General features: G+C 41.5%; 1 protein-coding gene across 1 annotated transcript in view; it reads left to right on the top strand.

Annotated features, from left to right (window-relative positions):
- RRAS2 (RAS related 2) overlaps positions 1–14,409 on the top strand; it is a 116,510-nt gene extending 102,101 nt beyond the window's left edge. The window contains exons 5-6 of the mRNA XM_074999036.1: positions 8,531–8,649; positions 13,896–14,409. Coding sequence (XP_074855137.1) covers positions 8,531–8,649; positions 13,896–13,983 — 207 coding nt within the window. The 3' untranslated portion in view covers positions 13,984–14,409. The remainder of the gene's footprint in view (positions 1–8,530; positions 8,650–13,895) is intronic.
- Positions 14,410–19,819: the final 5,410 nt, after the last annotated feature.

The following is a 19,819-nucleotide window of genomic DNA, read 5'->3' as shown; positions in this document are numbered from 1 at the left end:
CTTAAGGCTTCTTAAGGATGGGATTCAAACCATGCAATGCACAAGCTATTTATTCAGACCACTTCGTTGTGGACATGGTAAGCTATTGTCTGCTTTACAGAGGCAGAGGGCAGAGGGCTGGGAGGGGTTGCAACTACCTTGGAGGATAGGGTCATAATTCAGAATGATCTAGATAAATTAGAGAAATGGTCTGAAGTAAACAGGATGAAGTTTAAAAAATAAATGTAAGGTGCTGCACTTAGGAAGGAATAATCTGTTTCACACATACAGAATGGGAAAAGACTGTCTAGGAAGGAGTACAGCAAAAAGGGACCTAGGGGTTCTAGTAGATCACAAGTTAAATATGAGTCAACAGTGTGATGCTGTTGCAAAAAAAGCAAACATGATTCTGGGATGCATTAGCAGGTGTGTTGTGAACAAGACACGAGAAATCATTCTACCGCTCTACTCTGCGCTGGTTAGACCTCAGCTGGAATATTGTGTCCAGTTCTGGGCACCCCAATTCAAGAAAGATGTGGAGAAATTAGAGAAGGTCCAGAGAAGAGCAACTAGAATGATAAAAGGTCTGGAGAACATGACTTATGAAGAAAGGCTGAAAGAATTGGGCTTGTTTAGCTTGGAAAAAAGAAGATTGAGGGGGGGCATGATAACGGTTTTCAGATATCTTAAAGGGTGTCATAAGGAGGAGGGAGAAAACTTGTTCTTCTTGGCCTCTGAGGAGAGAACAAGAGGCAATGGACTTACACTGCAGCAAGGGAAGTTTAGGTTGGACATTAGGAAAAAGTTCCTAACTGTCGGGGTGGTGAAGTACTGGAATAAGTTGCCAAGGGAGGTTGTGGAATCTCCCTCGCTGGAGATATTTAAGAACAGATTAGATAGATGTCTATCAGGGATGGTGTAGATAGTGGTCGGTCCTGCTGTCGGGGCAGGGGACTGGACTCGATGGCCTCTCAAGGCCCCTTCCGGTCCTAGTGTTCTATGATTCTAAAGTAGGGGAAGCAGGCCAGTGCCCTGGTGCAGGGGAAGAAGTTTTTCTGGCCATTTCTGGACCAATTCTCTGCAAGGAGTAGGGACCACAGAGCCTGGCAGCTGCATGGCGAAGTGAAAGGGTTGGGGAAGTGTTCAGTTTCAGCCACAGGGATGGCTGGGTGGGGAAGGATCCCAGTAAAGTGAAAAGAAACGTGGTGGTCTGGGGAGGTTTTCCAGCAATGTGCTGGGCTTGGGGAAAAATGTTTCTCGGAGCAGTCCTCATAAGGGAAAGAAAGGTCACATAAAGGAGGGTAAACCCACCTGTAATGGACATGCCAGTTTGTGGTAGCAGGGCCACAGAGCCTAGCTGCTGCATAGTGAGGGGAAGGGTGGAGATGGGTTCAGTTCTAGCTGAAGGAATGTCTGGGTGGGGAGGAATCCCTGTGAAGTGAAAGGAAATGAGGGGTGAAGGGGAAATGGGAAGGGAGAAGGCCTGGAGAGCCTGGCAGCCATGCGGGGGTGGGGAGATGGAGTGGCCGCCAACCAAGTGGTGGAACAATACACTCCAGGGAAATGTAAGAGGGAACAGGAGCATTGCAAAGAAGTCCAATCCAAATTCCCGTGCTTCTTTAGGTTGCCGGAAGAAGAGATCACCCTCCTAAAAACAACAGGTAGTGAAAAAGAAGATGTCTGTGAACACCACCCTGGAAAATTTGCGAAAATGCTGTGTGCTGCTATGATACCAGACGGCTATCTGGTTGTCTGGTATGGCAAGGTGTGTTACCGTGGAAGCTGCAATAAGTCAGGCCTGCCCAAAAACCTTGTGGAAAAAAATAAGAGTGCCTGGCTAAGGCCTTTGAGGAGATCTCCAAAAAAGGATAAGTGCTCCATTCCCAGAAATATTAACATGTTGTTCTGAGGGGCAAAGATCCATAGAAAACATACTCACACCTATGCCTCTACCCAGCTGCAGCCTGCTTGTAGCATTCAGGAAAAAATGTTCACCAGGACTGCTAGGGACCAGTTCCAGGTCTATGGTTAAGAGCTCTAGGCTTTCAGAAGTAGCTTCCTCAGCCCCCTGCTGGCTGCCCCCCTCCCCCGTCCTCCTCTCCGTTGGCTTCTTCCTCCTGGCCAGCCAGCTCATCTTAGACTTCAGACCAGGGCCTCCAAAAGTGTCGAAAGGAAGAGTGGAGAGTGGGCAATGTGGACATTCTCTCCCTGAACTCCCTCCGCCCCAGCAAGAAGCATGTGCAGTTGTTCATAATAGTGGCAGGTCTTTGGAGATGACCTAGACTGCTGGTTGGCTTCCTGGACTTTGTGATACCCCTGCCGGAGTTCTTTGACCTTGACCTGGCATCACATAGAGTCCCAGGAGTAACTTGGCAATCGCCCTGTGTGACATCTATCTTATAGGCGCACATTTCTCTTGGACAGCTAAAGTCTGTTTGCCACAGAGTCCCCTCTCCAAACTGCAAGAAAATCCAGAATCTCTTAATGGCTGTATGCTGAAGCTCTCTTGTGACCCTGAGAATGACTAGGCAAATCACTACCCTAAGTGCTCATGATTGCAAGAGATGGCTACCAATGTAGTGTGCTGTGATGTATAAAAGAAATTGTAGCTTTTTGGCACACCTTATATTTCCAGGGGTTGCTGGTGATGAATTCAAATTCATGGTCTTCCTGTGACCTACTTCCTACACTCCTGGAGAGTAACAGGGATGGAAGCGGCCATATATGGCGGGTAGCTGCGTAGCTTTGTGGGATATGTGCAGGACACTTCTGGAGGCTAATAAAGTCAGTTTTACAACATGGTGCTTCCACACTGGCTTTATTCAAACTTCTAAATTCACACTTGTTGCTACACCCAGCCGCTTTCAACAATGCTTTGTTACCAATTTCATGCTCCCAAAAATCAAGTTAATGGTATTTATTATACTGCAACAATCACTTGGTACAATTGAGCTAAGTGCCTTAAATTCAAATTCATCTCCTAGCGTAGATTTACCCTCAGACCCTGCACCTCAATATCATGAAGTGAGGCCCTTAACCACTTTCCAAATTCTTGGAGTTCCCTCTCCCCCTACTCAAATTATTGCCTATCCCTGGATTAGATAATTACAATGGCCTCTTCTGCACCTATGAAATTACTGGCACTTCATGCACTACCTGAAGATGATCGAAGATTGCAGTGGTGGTAGAGTATGTTATAAGGAACTTGAATACAAGGAGAAGACTGTATGTTCAGAATAAGCAACCACCCAGGCTTGTGAAATGTATATGTTGAGGTGGCTAAGATTATCACTCTTCTTTCACACTTGGGTAAAAATGGTGTCTGCATGCAAATAATAGTAGCTCACACCAGTTCGGGCAGTGACAGTTAAACAGATTTTATTTCCATTCTTCTCACCATGTTGTGATCTTTTTCCTTCCCATTAGTATTTTTCTTTCTGGAGGTTATATTGGATTTTAAGGGAGTTAATTTCTAGATGACTGAGAAATATGTAAAAATGATATCTAATGCCAAACAAGGAATTTCTTGGCAATCAAGAAAACAGGGTCCGAGATGCTGTTCATTTTTGTGCACTCTAAACAGATTTCTCATCCTTCTCCTTGCCCTCTTCTGTATATAGGTTCCGTTTCTGTTAGAAATCTTAACACTAGTTGTTTACTTCTGGCAAACTTGTTAGTGTTACAGGGTTGTGGCTGAGAGTAGCTTTTCCAGTAAATAGTGGTCTAAAATTAACCCATAGTCACTGAAATATGTGTTTGAAAAAAAACAGCTTGCCCACATTGCAAGTAAAATTATAATATTAATTAAAAAGCCTCTAATTTTTCTTTTACTACTGATATCCTGCTGTTGGCGTGCTTCTTGCATTTTACTTATTTTGGGAGAGAGAAAAATATATTGGTTAGCTTTGTTTTCTGGTGGTCCTACCTCAGCACACTTGCAGCATTTATAAACTCAGTAGGGTAAGGTGTAAATCCAAACATGTTTTTACATTATTTCCTAAATAGAGAGTTTTTTAATATTAAGCCACCTGAGAGTGCTCTTCTAAAATTAGTCTTGAAGCAAAGCATAAGAAGGATTGTTTGGGTATTAAGCAATTGCTGTGCATTTATCTGCTGCTGCAAAACATATTTCATGTACAAGAAATACTATAGTATTGTTATCAGGCTTAACTGTTCAATTTTAGAGATTTAAAAAGTAAAAGCAGGTTATCTGTATTAGCATAACTTCAGATCTGTGCTTTTTATTGTGATGCATTAGTTCACAATATTCATTTTGTCTCATATCCTTGTGCAGTCTTACTGAGGGAAAAGGTGTTTGTGTTTTGTGCAAATATTATACTTTTTAACTAAATTTAACACAATGCGCAATCCCTTTTGGTTAATTTATCAACTTTGTATTTTTTTCCTTTCAACTTGTGTCTAATTTTTTTTCTGTCTCGTCTGTCATAATTATTTCAGGTACTTTCACTCATCAGGTCACTCATTTTAAATTTTCAGTTAAAAAAAAGTACTAACATCTTACTTCCCAGGATTGTCAGGAATTTGAATCATGATGGAGGAAAATAGAAAATTGAAGGTAAAGTTGCAAAAAAATCAGGATAAGAGCCTCACCCTGTTTAATCACCTTCATACCTAGGAAAGGGTTGAAGATGGTTTATAAAAAGATATTGAAAAGCCCAGTTTTCAGCTATGGGAGGGATTCCTCTGGTAAAAGCATTATAGAAGATGTCATAAAGCTGCCTCCCAAAGATCCATTCACAAGTCCTAGGATGGGGGCGTGCTGGCTGGGGCTACATGAACGCTACAGTGGGGCTGCAGAATGCATTCAGTGCTGTGAAAGTTATGGTCAGTGCTGAAACCCATAGGCTAAAAAGCAAACTGACAAATTCCTGAGAGCCTGCCCTGCCTCAGTTTTGTAAATTATATTAGGACACTGGAGCTGTGGAAGATCTGCACAATGCTCAGATGGCTTAAAGCTACATTAGCTCCTTCTCTGCTGAGAGTTCTGTGCTCTGCCTTTTCGAGTCACAGCACAGAGTCTTATCCAAAATGTTTAAACCATTTAGGTCTGTTTATGTTTAAAGCACCTCTGTATGGTAACGAAGCATTATCCCTTTAACTTGTTACATCTGCCATCCATATTCCGGTCACAAGGATGGAAATTCCCCAGATCACAATGGACATCTTCATAACAGTCTCTTAGGTGAAAATCTGAATAATTAGCTAAGCCTTGTATTGTGCCGTGAAGGTTGTTGAGAAGGTCCGTGTGCAACAGACTAACAATATCCCATAGTAGCCTGAACAGTCTTTATGGAAGGAAGATACTTTCTTGAATTGAGGGAAGCCTTATTGATTTGGGCGTAATATCTTTGAGGTCCATTGCATTAAAAATACAATTGTATTTGTGGTGTGGCACTGCATTAGCATCCCTCTTCTTGGGAGGATACAGAAACTTCCTCTTTTTATCTGCCTTTGCAGCCAGCCTTCTGTGCAGATATACATATGCTAGTTCTAAACTGGATTCTCAAGGGGCCAACTATAATACTTAGGCTTTGTCTATATTGCATTGTTAAATATTTTGTCATTTAAGGGGGTGAGAAAAATACACCCTAACCCACAAAAGTTTTAATAACAAAAAGTCAGTGTGGACAGTGCTTGGATGAGAGCCATTCTGCCATTGACAAAGCTACTGGCCCGTGCTGGGAGATGGTTTCGTTTTGTTGCTGGAAGAGCTTTCTCCCAGCAACAAAGCCTATACCACTTACCTTGTAAAGGTGCTGCTGCAGCAGCATGGTGTGCAGAGTAGACATAGCTTCAGTAAAAAGCCTTGTTTTAAACTCACTTGGGACTTCTTCCTGATTGTGCAAACGGCCAAAACCCTGGTCCATGGAGGCTCCCAATCTTTATAAAAGTATTCGAAGGACTAAACCTACTGAGGTCTCATATGCCTGTATGCTTGTCCTGAACTGAAGCTTTACTCTTGTAACTGTGCCAAAAACCACCTTTTTAAGCTAGGGTGATGTATAGCAGGCTTATTAGCATGCATGTGAGGTTTTTATTTTTAATGCCTTCTCTGTAATGTGTTTTACCAAGAAGAAAGTGGGTATACTTAGACCTGTGTCATTAATTGCAAGGTTAATAGAGGGGTGACCGTGCTAGTCTCAAGCTGCAAAAATAACAAGCAGTCCTGTAGCACCTTACACACGAACAGATTTATGTATTAGGTAATGAGCTTTTGTGGGTAAGACCCATTTCCTTCCATTTTGGAGCAGATGATTTGAATCCTGGGTGTGTATAGCAGAGAGATGGAGTGGAGGAGAGAGAGGGGACAGGAAAAAGGAGGGATTACCTATCATTAGTAGGACTGGTAGAAGAAGCAAATTAAGTAGGAAGTGTGCCATTCCTGGGAATATCAAAGGTGAGGAAATGGCCCTTGTAATTCATAAGATAATTGATATCACTGTTAAGGTCTAATTTAAGAGTGACATTTGAAATGACTTCCAATTCAGATGTGTCTCTGTAATCATGTGGTAAAATCCCTTTGTAGAAGAATGGCTACTTTTAAATCCATTGACTGTCCAGGGAGGTTACAGTGTTCCCACATAGATTTATGTGTATTCCAGTTCCTGATGTCAGATTTATGTCCATTCATCCTTTGACACAGAGACTGTTTAGTTTGTCCAGGTATGTGGCGGAGGGGCATTGCTGCCACGTGATGTGGTTAGATCCAGTGATGAGGTCACTAGTATCGATATGTGGCCAGAGCTGGCAATGGGGTTTGTTGCAGGAATAGATCCCTGGGTTAGTGTTTCTTTGGAAGTGGCATGGCTACCAGTTAGCATTTTTCTTTACACATTAAAAATAAAATAAATGCCTCCTCACATACATGCTAATGAGCCTGCTACACATCAACTTAACCTAACAAGGTGTTGGGTACTACAAGATAGCTAGTTGTTTGTGTGATAACTTATGTCTGCAGCAATCTCAGTTATCAACCTCTGAAAAGAAATCAAGTAGATCCACTTCGTGTGGCAGACACTTTGCTGAAAAATATACAGTGAAGGCAGGGAACTGTGCAGCCTGGGGTTTTTGCTGTTGAATGTATTTAACAAACCACTGGCAGAAAGTATGAAGTCACTGCTGATTTAAAGAGAAAAATGTGAAGAGGACCTGAAGTGGTAAAAATTGGTCAGTTGTACATGGAGGTACAGAGTGCTGGGTAAACTGTTTTTATGTCAACATTTTTTTAAAGAAAATGAATTTGGCTGTGTTAATATTTAGTAAGAGTATGTAGGCCCATTTATAGCATATGTGGGGGAGGGACTGTTTCCTGGAAACCAGTGACTCTGGAAAGGACTTGGAGGTCATGGTGAATAGCTCCCTAAACATGAGCTCCCACTGTGGTGATGTGACAAGGAGAGCTAACATGAGCCTTGGCTGTATGCATGGGCCTATTGAGTGGAAATGGGGAGTTTGTACTGTGTACAGAGGGAATAGCAAGACTTGCTGAGACAGTGTTCAGTCATGTTGTTGGTACTTCAGGAAAAAAAAAAGGGGGAGGAGAAACTGGAAATGAGCTATAGGGATACTTGATGATCCAGAAAAAACATGCCTCACAGAGAGAGACTTGAGAATCACCATCTATTTCACATATTAAAGGAAGGGTAAAGGTGAACTCGATTGTCTGTAAATGCCTATGTAGGGAAAAGTGTCTATTAAGGACGTGTTTTTACTTTAGCAAACAAAGGCATAACAAGATCTATAGCGTCAGCTTCCAGCCATCATTCATACTAGAAATAAGGCACACATTTTTAACTGATGGTAATTAACCTGAGAAAGTGGTAGATTCTCTATCACTTGAAAGCTATACATCAAGATTAGGCCTCTAAAAGATGCTTTGTAGCTCAGTCAGCATTTAGTTCCTGTCTAACAGCAGGTATTTGACTTGGTTCATAGCAAATGTCATTATTTTTCTTTTACTGCAGTACATTATTTTATTCTTTATTACCGCAATACCTAAGCTATGCTATGTGCAGATTTGGTTGGGCTGGGGAAAGAATAGGTGTTGGCACAATTGACAGCATGGTAGATATTACTAGGGTTATCCAGAGGATTGTAGTGAATAATCTGTTTGAGCTGGGATCATTGTACTGTTTAAGGAAGAAAACCTGGGCATGTGAGCTGTTGCACAGAATTTGAAAAGTATTTAATAAAATGGAAAGTGTTGAAATGATTTAAAGAATGTATAGACACAGAGCATTGGCTCTTGTGCTCTTAACTTCTTTTAGTGTTAACGTCTATTTTAAGTTCAGTTTTGGTGGGTATTTTTTTTAATAGCATATTTGAGAGGTTATACTCAGCACCTGTTAGTTTAATTTTTTTATCTCTGTGGGAGGCTTGAATATTATGTAGCAATTCATTCATATGCAATATTTAGGGAAACTGGTACTTTTTTTTATATGAAACAGTGTTCACTGTACCGTGTGTACACAAATCAGGATGTGTCAGTGGAATGCTTGAGTTTATTGTTGATAACTGCTTTTGGTTTCAGGTAACACAAGAGGAAGGCCAGCAATTAGCACGACAGCTTAAAGTAACATATATGGAAGCCTCAGCAAAAATGCGATTGAATGTAGACCAAGCCTTTCACGAACTTGTCAGAGTTATAAGGTATGTCAGCAGAGTTCTGTGAAAATCTAAAGAACTTGAGAGCTTCAATAGATAACAAATTGCTGTCCTGAGAGTGCAAATGTAACGAGGAATAATCACAGCACATTCTGTTTGCACATCTGCTCCTCAAATGTTGATTGATTCTCTGATCATGTAGTGAATCTGTGTGTTAGGGAAGTGTATCTTTGTATGGGTGTCAGCCCTGTGGATTTGAGAGAACTTCGCCTTAATCTTTCAAGATTTCAGGACCTAGGCACTGAACATACAATCAATAAAATCCACTGAATCTTTACTGTATATAGCCAGCATTCAGCATTTGAATGCTGGCTTTGTGTAAAAGGGAACATGCTTCTTTTGTTAATCATCCCTTTGATAAGGGACCCTAAAGGGTTATGGATCGAAAGAGCAGGCCTAGAGCCTTGTTACTTAGCTCTCAGCCTAGGCTAGGAGGCTGCTTGTTTTAAGTGCTGTGCACTGAACCAGACCGTAGTTTAAAAAATTAGCTTTTCAATCAAGCAGACAGCAAGCAAGCACACAACAGAGCAGACAAAAAATCATGTAGTTGCTCCTCCCTCACCTACAGAATCGCACTGTAAAACTCAATTTGTTGCTCCTGTCTGGCAGGTGTATCCCACAATGTTAATCCCTTTTTAATATAACAAGAAGACCAGAAAGACACTTCCCAGAAATGTGGTGTGCTTTAATTCAACAAGTTCTGAACAAACAAACAATAAACACCTTAATGGCAAAACTAAAGATCTCTTGGAAGTAACTGCACTTCCTTGGCAAAATTTTTTCCTTTTTCTCCCACTCAGAAGGCTGAGTGGATAGTTGAAGTACATAATCCTTGAACAGAGCCTGCTTATAACAATGTGAGGTGCTATTTGGAGCACGCTTTCTCTTTTGCCTTGTAGATTTTTCAGATCTAGAGTCTGTTAGCAAATGGGCCTTATCTGACTTCTGTTAGTGTCACCAGGGGGCAGGAGAGGCAGAAAGGAACTGAACATACCAGGAGGTAAAAATTACTGTATACAGAAAATAAATGCAAATTTGGAAAGAGGTAGGGTAGCTTTCAAAGGCTGGCCTAAGCTAACCTCTGTGTCTCAGAGCATGTATGCACATTCTCTTCATAAATGTTTCTTCATTACCCCACATGTGCAGTTCCCTGTTGTCCATCACATGTGAGCTTGTGCTTCCTACCTTTCCTTCTGGTCTCACCAGGCTTTGCCACTCTCCTGACATCCCCTTTCATGTTACCTCCTTTAGCTTTTAACTTTTAATTCCAGCTGATTTCCACTGCCCTTCAGCAGAGCAGTGAAGAATATGTTGCAGGGCAGGAAGAAGCAAAATTGCTGACTATAATACCCTAAGACAGGTAGGGAATACCTGGCTGTGGTCCAGATCTGGCCTGCTTGCCTGGATCTGGACCCTGAGGCTTGGGGCTCCCCTCCCCAGCATCTGGCCTGCGGCGGGCTGTGGGGTATGGAGCCCTAATCCTCATGGGCCAAATCAGGCAAGCTGGGGCCAGATCCAGCCCACAGGCTGTGCTGGAGGAGCAGGGGAATGGGTAGGAAGTGGCTTGGCATAACACCGCTGCCACTTGCTGCTCTTCCCTCGCTTGGAAAGGGAGCGATGTGGCCCTAGCTACCCTGCTTAGAGGTTTCATCATGCTGCTCTGATTGGAATTCCAGCCAATCAGAGCAACAGAAGGTGGTGCCTGGGAATGGGGCTGGGGGCGCAGAGCCATGTGCATCCAGGAGTGCTGTCTAGGTAAGCTGTAACCCCGTCACCTGTGCCCCTTGAGTGCTCCTGTGCCCCATCCTACCCAAACCCTCCCATTCCAACTCCCCACCCACTTCCTTCCAGACCTACAACCCAAACCCTCCTGCACCTTCCTTCCCACTTAGAACCCACATCCCCAGCCCCCCCGTACCCTCCCTCCTACTCAGATGTGTCTCATCCCCCAGTCTGTTCTTGCCGCTTACCCTACACCCCAAGCCCATTTCCTGGCAGCCCCCTCCCACATTGAGCCCCTCATACATCAGATCCAGAGCTTAGAGGAGGCCCACAAAATGTACAAGCCCTGGTCCCCCTAGGCTCTAGGGCTGGTGTGTGAGGAGAATGAGGGGACGGTGCCGGGGCGAGCCCGACACCTACTGTGGAGCACCCACAGGGACCACTCGAAGAAGAATGTTTCCTTTTTTGTTTTTCAGTCCCCACCTCTGCCCTAGGAGCTGGTTAACACCAGCAGGATAAAACTGCAGATGGTTGGACTTAGAGAGCATTGAGGAATGAGTAGCTGCAGGGTGTCGTGTTTTAGGGAGGAAAGCCCGTGCATTTTTATCTCAATTGGGACAGGCAAAGCTGTGTGTGTGGTAGGATGGGAAGAGAGCATTTTTCTTCCTTGTGGTTGTGCCTATGGGTTTGAATAAAGAACAGTGCCTTGAATAACAACCAGAAATGAATAGGAAGGCAGTGAAACCTTGGAGCACAGGTGCCCATGTTTCTTATAGCTGAAGCTGCTAAGAAAGCAAAAAGTCACCACCTCAGTGTTCTGGAACTTTGACATATCAATGAAAGCCCCACGTATAGTGAAATATGCAGTGATCCTGACAGGATGTTATAAAAGCATGGGTAACTTTGATAAGAGTGTTAACTCAGTGTCCTTCTATAAGTGCATAGAGAAAGGTGGCTCAGGTTCCTAGGTTCCAGCAATGAGAGAAGTTCTGAAAAAAGATTTAAGTCTCATTTGAAGGACATAGTTTCCTTTGAGGCATGCTGTTTTCCAGCATCTGTCAGTAAGTGACCCAATTCCTTCCTAGTAGATTTTAGCAGCTGTTAAGGACCTTGGTCTCAACTGCAAATTGAAGCTCCCCTCACACATACTTTTTCAGTTTCACCCAGAGATTGTGTAAGAGTCATGTTCATAGAAGTTCTCCTCTGGTACTTCGAGGAGTGAATTCTTCTGCTTAAAATCCCATAGCCTTAGTCAAAGGGTGCTGCCTTCTTTTCCTGCAGACATACTCTTCTTGGCTCATTAGTCATGAGGGTGGCATGTTCTCATTATCCAGGAAGCATAAACACAGATTTTAATCTGTTTAGGGTGATTATATTTCCCTATGATGAATAGGGAACACCTGGTAAAAATTATTGTATTCAGGCGAGCTCAACAACAGTCAGAACTATGCAGTGCAAATGGTCAATTTAACATCAAGTTGACTGAGACCCCATTATAGAGAAACATCATGCAGTTGATTAATTTACCTTCTTACCTTAAGGCTTTCGCATGCACACAGAGAGGGGTGACAAACATACCCCTAGCCTCCTTTTGCACACTCACGGGGAGAAGCAACACACACACACATTCCTATACACTTCTCTCAGAACAGTCCAGGCAGTGAGAGTTGTTTATCTTCCATGTCTGGCCCAGCCTCTGGGATGGGCCCACTTCTCTGGTTACCTGGTGCCGTGTCTTCTTGAGGCAGCATGTGGGTGGAGGACACACAAGGTCACATTTCCTCCCCTCCAAGGTTTCTGCCTGAGTTCACACCAGAATGTGGCTGGCAGAAGCCTTTTGGCACTGTGCAGGATGTTAGGGGTGGGAGCTGCTTCCAGCCATGAAGATGGGGTGGGGGAAGGATGACCTGGCCCATGTCTTTGCAGAGCTCAACTATTCTTCATCTCCCCCTCTCTTCCCCGTGACTGGAAGCAGCTTGTCTCTTCCTTCCCACATAAGACTTGAAAGGCAACTAACAGCCCCAGGCTGCTGCTACCATTCAGCATAACCCAGCTTCCTCCTGTCCTGTGCCTCTCCCACTACAGCGCAGGCTGGAAGGGGTTAATCCCTAAGTATGCAGGAGAACCTGGGGAGCCTGACTACAAGACTCTACAAACTTGGCCAGACAAGTGGCTCATCAGGGACCTACCTCTACTTATGGGCAGATGAGGGAATGAGGAAGACCGAAGTACAGGATAACTTGCATGTTTTTAAAGAAAAAGTTAGGACACCTGCTGAAAGGCTTAATATGGGGCTGTCCCTTTAGAAATGGAATGTGTGGTCACCCTAAATACGCCAAACACTTTCCAGATCTCTCAGATCATCCTGTCCTTTTTGGATACAGGCAGAGAAGGATAAAATGAAGAACTTTTATTCACCCTCTATCCCCTGGATTTGCCTGTTTTATTAGTAAAATTATAATTCATATTTGACTTTCAGTTTAAATAATCAAGAAGTCCTGTGGCACCGTATAGACTAACAGATATTTTGGCACATAAGCTTTCATGGGCAAAGACCACGAAAGTTTAAGCTCCAAAATATCAGTCTATATGGTGCCACAGGACTTCTTGTTAGTCTGTACCTGCAGAAACAACATGGCTACCCCTCTGATACTTTTCAGTTTAAATGGTACTCAAAAACAAACCTGCCTATTTCACTTCTCCAGAGAAGATGAGTTATGTTGTCAGTTATATGATGAATAATGTCAGAATAGTACCTCGGAACTCAGTTTGTTGGCGGTATCAATCAAGCTGACTTCCAATCCATTTTGAACCATTTAAATTGCTTCAGAATAACTTACTGTTCCATGGAATTAACCTGGGCTTTCCTTTAACCAAAAGGTAATTAGAAATATTGTAAGAAGAGCTAAGATGTTTGCTTCTAATACTTGTTGTAGCTTCTAGAATCAAGCGTGAGTTATGGCTGTTAATTAGCCATTATTAATATTATTGCTTATGACCCCTGGAAAGAACAATATTTAGGGGAATTTCTGTAACCTATGCTTTGCAAAGAGACATCTTAGAGATTTATTCACAAAAAGTGGTTTATGGTTATTTAAGTTATTAACACTGAAGTACAGATACAGGCCAGTTATCTAGTGTTTGGTTACAGGCACAACACTCCCTTTTTACCTCTGAGCATGCTCAGAAAGGTAGCAATCTAATCTCAGTTGAAAATCTTGGTGGACGTGACATGAACTGGTATAGTAAGTATGCCTGATAGTATTCACCAGCAGTATTTTTAGTCTCTGTACTGGGACTCTTATGTTTTGTACAGTGCCTAGTACATAGTCTCTAGGTGCTGCTGCAATAGAAATTAAATCTTAAAATCCTGGAATATGTCTAGTTGGTGCTGGTAATGGTGGTTGAGGCTAATTTTGCCAGAGCAAGAGTATCCTAAATAAACCTGCTAACATAATATAGAGGATTTGAGTTAGACTAATATATGAACTGAACTTTCATTCTTCCAGAAAATTTCAAGAACAAGAGTGCCCTCCTTCGCCAGAACCAACACGGAAAGAAAAAGACAAGAAAGGCTGTCATTGTGTCATTTTCTAAGAATCCCATGAATCAAGCTATCAACTGCCAGATTAATTTTTCTTTCCACCATTTTGCATCACTTTGGGTATGTCTAGCCTTTTGTGCCATGTCCTGTAAATGGTCACCAAAATAGCCTTAGTCCAAGAAGCTGGCTGAATACAGTCCTAGAAGATGACTCAGTCATCTTAGGGCAGACTTCAAAGCAAAACACTAAGGCTGCTTCTTTAAAATCACAATTCCTATTTTTTTCCCTTTAAGAGCTTGCACCTTGTGGGATTGTATTCATAAAGGAGATGAAACAAAACCTTAGCAGACAAGTGTTCAAGTGAAGCATAAAGTTGTCTTACATTAATTTATTTTCACTTCTGACATTTCATTAGCTATTAGTAAGAAGAAGACCTCTAATCAAAGTGTAAAGTGTATTTAATAAAAAAAACAAGTATATCGGGTTTTTTGCCCTCCACCTAAATTAGATTTCAGAGTTCAGCTAGCCTTAATAAACCAACACTGAATTTCCTTGTCAGCAAAAATGTTTCACCTCTTGTTTATGCTGCAGCTTTTTTTTCCAATGGCCAAAAGTCTACTTACTGTATTTATTTTATGGATCCGGAAGAGCTACAGGATTATTACTATTATGTGGCCAAATACCTGGGCTTATTCTGGACTAGCCATTTCAGTTTATTTGAAAATTTCACATCATTGTTAGGGGGGAAAAAATTCCTGTGTCTTCCTTTAATGTATTTCTGGATAAGGAATTCAAAAAAACTAAAATTGTAGCTGTTCTTGTTTCATGTAATATAAAAATGGATTTGATCTTTCCAGTGTCAGAGATGATTAAATGTTTTTGCTATATACTTTTATACATTATTTTCTTATCAAACTAGTTAACAAGTATTTTTATATGTTTGTAAGCAAATATGCTTTCACGGCATAACTTGTGTATATGTAAAGATGAATATTTAATTCTCACGGTTCACAATTAACTGACAAGATAATGCAGGATATGCTGAACAGTAGTAGAACTTCTTGCTGTTCCGACCATATGCAGCAATGGCCAATCATGTGCCTGCTCAACTTACCTATAAAAAGTAAAGTTTGGCATGCTTTCAAGTAATGTTCAATGTCCCTTATGAAAGACTGACCATTATGTGAACTATATTAAACTGTAAGTCTTTTAAATTACTGTTAGTTTAAATGTGGATGGTTTTTGAATTCTGAGTTCTGTGGATTGTGTTTAAGCAATTCAAGAGTATGTTCCCTAATTCTGAAATGCTGAGTGGTTATTGCACAATTGTCACCTTAATTGAATGTGTCCAACAGTTCTATGAAGTTTGGTTATTAAGCATACCTTTGTATAACTTGAGGTGCTAGAATTAAAAGATGATCTACCCATTCTCAAGAGGTGAGCACATTGCACCTTTGTTTGTCTTTCAATGACTGAAGCCCTCTTTGGGAGGAAGGGTTAAACGATAGCTGGAAGGAGAGAGAGGACAATGCAGGCAAGCTTTTACATACATACTTTCACCCTGACAGGAGCTTGAAATTTGGTCTACAGGGATACAATGTGAATTGACCTAAAAGCATCTAAATAGAAATGGCTTCTTGATTCAACTTATGCTGTGACAAGTGGCTGACATAAGAGGAATGTGGAATGAGAGTTAACAAAATAAACCATTCAGAATAAATGTCTTGTACTTGGCTATGTTTTAGCATATGCTAATTGTTGATCTGCAAATAAAAAATCTATAGTGTTTTTGAAGACAACTAGATTTTTTGTAGCAAGCCAGGTCACTGGTAGGAGTGATGCCAGGAGATGTTCATAGTAGAAGAAATTAAGTTGCAATGGGAAGCTTAAGTTAGCTCATTCACAATGCCTATGTACCAGGGTTATTTTTCTGGCAAATGACTTCATGTTTTTTTAGACATGTGAACTATGTTATCAGTGGGCAATGAGTGGTTGTTTGAATAACATTTCAAAAATTTGAAATAAAGGTCCTGTGGAATGTTGGGTAGATGTTATATTCTCCAGTTCCAAGGCGTTTAGCAAAGAAGGTGGGGTTCTATTTCTCAAACGTATAAAGTACTTTAGGATTATGGGAGGGCATTAAACATGTTATTGCATTATGTTAATATGGCTCAAATTAAGTCCTCTGGGGAATTTGACTTTGTGAGGAAGTAGCCAGATGAATACACAATTTTAAGGAAGTTAACGCTGCAGGATTCATTTTTTTTTGAAATCGCTTTTTCAGATGGCTGGTCTTTGCTGTTTGATAAATTCTAAAATAAAGAGAAGATGCTCTTTCAGATCAGGCTGTTTTCAGCACCCCGTCAGAGATTAAGGACTTTATAACTTCCCTTTCACACGTAGAGCTCTCTTTTGCCATAGCTCAATGGATCTTGTTTCATCCGTTACACCGCATTGGTAAATTACCTTTCAACTAAGCTGTAATAAGTTGAATAATGTTGGGATTGCTGGGATCTGCTGTAGAAGCACGCTGTGTGCCATGGTAGCTAGCCAAACATTCAAGCTTCAGAATTTAAGCCATCCCTAATTACGGGGAGGAGGATGGGGAAGTAAAATCTTCCTATATGCATGTTCCTGGATAATTTATTAGTGTTGAGGAATAGTCACGTGCCACTGAAGGAGATGGGATCTAGGACATCTGTACTTCAACGAAAAGCTGAGTCCGTAATGGCAGTTTGTCCTACTTGCAAGTACAATGCCCACCTGTGTTCCCTGTAAGCTGAATGCTTGTGGGATCACTCAGGAGAGATTCTGGTGCCGCCCAGTTGGTTAGCAGAGTGCCCACGTGTTTGTGCATATTCACAAATGCCTTTGTGCACATAATATTTATCCTGCCCATTGACTGGGAAAAAAGAATAGAGGGAAGACTGCCCACCAAACCTTTCTGTTCATACAAGTAGTGTGGTATCTGGGAAACAGAGCAAGCTGGTTACCTGGAGCAGGTTGGTGTGGACTCTGCTCATGAATACACCAGTGACTGGTTCATCATCTTGTACTACACATTTAAAATCATTCCCAATGTGATACGTAGAGATTTGAAATGTAAATGGCAAATTCCAAATAAAAGTAGTAATTTTCGAAAGGGCTGTATAAAGCATATCAAAGTCCAACACACCCTCCTTGTTAAGTGACCACCACCACCAGGACTTCTCTGAAGAATTCCATATAGTTGAAAATGGAATTATGCTACATGTCCCAATCTTAGGCAATGGTAGGCTCAAGAAAAGGCTTTCTAAAACAGCTTGAATTCTTCTTTGGGCTTTACTTCAAGAATTCACATCAATAATATACAGATATACGAAACTGTCTATTACAACTGATAGCCATTATTACCTACTTATTCTAGCATTTGGATTAGATCATCACATCCAATAGTTAGAGCTGAAATTAAACTCCAGCAGGACAGATGTTAACAGAGGGAAACACCTGAAAAAGTTTGCTTTTTCTAATTTGATCTCTTCTGCTCCAGGAGATACATTCGTCAATCCATGATGTGGGAGTTTTGCTGGGCATCTCAGTAATTTCTTGGTCTTTATTCACACTCCATCCTGGTTAAACTCAGTCTGGTTCCTTATTCTCAAAGCAGTGAATACCCTATCCTTATGGTACTGCCTCTCCTATTGGGAGCTTCAACCACTGTGAAGCCATTACTTTTCTAGAAGAGTGGAATGCTGGAGCAAGGGGAAGCATTGACAAATTTACAATAGCAGTGCTTGTCTGCACAGGGAGTGGTACTTTTTCTGTGGCGTGCCTGAAACTGTGGAACATTGGTCTCACACAGGAGCTTATACAAACCGTAAATCTCAACATATTGTGATCCAAATGTGAAATTCCCTTTATTACCATGCCTTCAGGACCCATTCAGATTCCCCAGACAAGTGACAGTGAGGCCAAGTCAGGTGGGAAAAATGGAGGAGGAAGCAGCTGTTTTTAGATGGAGAATGGGAGAAATTCAACTAAAACTGAACAGGCAGACATGGACTAGGAGTGGTGGAGTAACAGAAGGCAAAAGAAAGAACATAAAGTTCTGGATTAACAGTAAGCACAACATTTGTTATATAGAAAATCTGGTGCCAGAATGTTACAGTTAAAATGCTGTAGTGTTTGATTCAGATTTCCTGGATGCAGTTGTTTGGGAACAGCTGGCTGTGGATTCGGAATGAATGCAGCAGTCTAGAGGTTTGGTATATAGAGGAGAGAACGCCACTGTTCCTGACCCAGTTCAAGAGTTCAGTACAGAACTAATTGGATCTCTCCCTTTGCGAGGGGAAGAGAGCTGGTGGGGCTGATTTCAAGCCTGGAATCCTGATCTTCTGAAGGATGGGTATCTAGTAATTTCATAAACATTGGTAATTTGTGCTCAGTGTTTTCCCTCAAAGCATTTCACAAGCTACCTAATTCTCAGAATGATTCCTGAATAGATATTACACTTGCCTTATAGATGAAGTTTAAAGCAGAGCTTGATTTACCTACCATTTCAAAGTGAGTCAATGGCAGGGCCAAGATAGAACAGGAGTTTTATCTTCTTTTGCACAGCTCTCTAGGGGTATTAGAGAGGAAACTTTTGTCTTGCTAAAATTCAGGGCATGTTTTCACTACAGGCTGGATTGCTGGGGCAGCAAACAATCAAATAGTGGTACTAGACACGATAAATCAACTGTTGATCACTCTCCTGTTGAATCCAGTACTCCTCCTCAATAAGAAGCACTAGGGGAGTATTCCAGGAGAGTGTCTCACTTTGACACACCATGGTAAGTAGATGCAAGTATGTCAACCATAGCTATGTTGTTTATGTACCTGAAGCTGAGTAACTTAGATCAACTTCCTGCAATCATGTAGACGAGCCACAGTTACAATTTATAAATAGGAAAATGATCTGGTACAAAATTACTGACTTCAAATATGTGTAGTACACTAATGTGTTCAAACAGATTGACACTCTTCAATGGGAGGTTATGTTTTCTTGTAATACTTTTAGTAGGACTATTCCTTTATCAGACTAGCTTATTCTTGTGATTTTCATTTAGATGATGCATGAGAACTGATTTTAGTTCACTTCATATATAAAGTAGGTATTATAATGAACTATCTGGAAATTCTGTACAGTAGATGCCTGTGACTATTATGTTGGTAACCACTGGATGTCACTGTTGCTAACTGCTGGATGTCATTATTGCTAGGCATACAAAGATGTTTAAAGGGTCTCTGAAGTTATTTTGTTTTTACTTTTGAGACCCTTTTACAAAATTGAACATTTTCCTTTGCCAGCTTTCCCCTGTTGAGACAAAGATACAAAATTCACGAGGCAATCTAGCTCCCAATTATAGTTCTTGTCAAAAGGCACCTGTTGTCGATAGCATTCTTTACCATCTTGGGCTGTAATCCTGTCACATTTCATAAACTGGTTTAAAACTTATTTTGTGTGAGTGTGTGCACACATGCACAGTTAAACTACTACGGCAGTTCTATGTCACAGGCGTGTAAAGTGATTTTTGTCTGTAGGGTCTGATTGAATGGCCTTTTGTCAATGAGTAATCCTGTGGAAGTCTGTGGGACTATTTATTAGTTCAGGTTCACATTTGGACACACAAGCCACATTCCCACAAACCCTTAGATACAGGCATAACTTCAGCCACTTAATTTGTCCCATTTGACTTAAACAGAACTGCTCAAACGCATGAAGTCATATACCCATGTAGTAGGAACAGTGCTTGAGACGTAAAATCCTTTTATAAGGCAGGGTCTGCTCACAAAATCTGGCAAGAGCGAGGCTGGTATGACAAGATTACACATTCTGAAGACGTGCTTGTCACAGAGGACTCATGCAAA

This window comes from Carettochelys insculpta, chromosome 6 (genome assembly GCF_033958435.1).
Source record: "Carettochelys insculpta isolate YL-2023 chromosome 6, ASM3395843v1, whole genome shotgun sequence".
NCBI classification, from domain to species: domain Eukaryota; kingdom Metazoa; phylum Chordata; order Testudines; family Carettochelyidae; genus Carettochelys; species Carettochelys insculpta.
This window is presented reverse-complemented; position numbering and strand designations above follow the sequence as displayed.